Below are 757 nucleotides of genomic sequence, written 5' to 3' on the forward strand. Positions count from 1 at the left end.
TAGGTGAAACTTGTCCATGGTCTTTAGGAGAAAATCACATGTTACAAAGTGCAGCGAGTTCACTGGAACAACTGGGTCTGAACCCTGGTCACTATGATCAGACTCTTATTGCCTGTAGGAATGAATGAAATGTCAGCTAACATGTTCAGTTACATACCAACTGTCAGAGTAATAACAGTCTGCTCACCATACAGAACTTGGATACCATTCACATCATCTGAATGCAGCCTGAAGTTGGCACGGTAACCAGAGTAGACCGGTGCCATCAGAGCACTTCTGTACTGAGAGTGACCCAGACCAAGGGCATGGCCTATTTCGTGGGCGGCTACAATACGCAGGTTGGTTCCATAGTAAGATCCCTCTGTCCACACCTCATCTTCATCAAAGTGAACGATACCAGACTCTGGTGACTCAGCATGGGCCAGAACGTGACCTAGAAATGGGGCAAATACTGTAAGTGTGAGTCTGGGTCCACGTGTCACCAGTGAAATCAGAGAACAACGTTCATGAAGAACACTCACCACGACCGTCAAATGGAACAGGACAGAAGCCGTCTTTCTTGTGGAAGGAGATTTTTATGTCCGCGCGGCCGTAGTCCAGCTCTCTGAAGATCAGAGCTGCCACATCGCTCCAGTACTTGAAGGCAGAACGAATGGCTGCCTTGACGTCTGCCTGCTTCATGTCAGGTGTGTAGTTGTAGATACGATAGGTCAGACTCCTCTTTCTCCAACGACCTGAAGTGATAGTGATTTTTTTT

General features: G+C 47.4%; 1 protein-coding gene across 1 annotated transcript; it reads right to left on the reverse strand.

Annotated features, from left to right (window-relative positions):
* Positions 1–62: 62 nt before the first annotated feature.
* On the reverse strand, positions 63–739 carry LOC107988212 (matrix metalloproteinase-19-like). Its single transcript, XM_017031088.2, has 2 exons — positions 522–739; positions 63–433 (listed from the first exon to the last, which is right to left on the reverse strand). The coding sequence occupies exons 1-2, from the start codon at positions 679–681 to the stop codon at positions 150–152; spliced, it is 444 nt and encodes a 147-aa protein (XP_016886577.2). The 5' UTR covers positions 682–739; the 3' UTR covers positions 63–149.
* Positions 740–757: the final 18 nt, after the last annotated feature.

Source organism: Cynoglossus semilaevis, unplaced genomic scaffold (assembly GCF_000523025.1).
Source record: "Cynoglossus semilaevis isolate Cse_v1.0 unplaced genomic scaffold, Cse_v1.0 C19018456, whole genome shotgun sequence".
NCBI lineage: Eukaryota > Metazoa > Chordata > Actinopteri > Pleuronectiformes > Cynoglossidae > Cynoglossus > Cynoglossus semilaevis.

Excerpts from the sequence above, each read along its gene's own strand:
- LOC107988212 (XM_017031088.2), bottom strand. The coding sequence starts at position 681 with ATGAAGCAGGCAGACGTCAAGGCAGCCATTCGTTCTGCCTTCAAGTAC. Across the intron at positions 434-521 it reads TGTTCCATTTGACGGTCGTG|GTCACGTTCTGGCCCATGCT; the intron begins GTGAGTGTTCTT and ends CCCCATTTCTAG.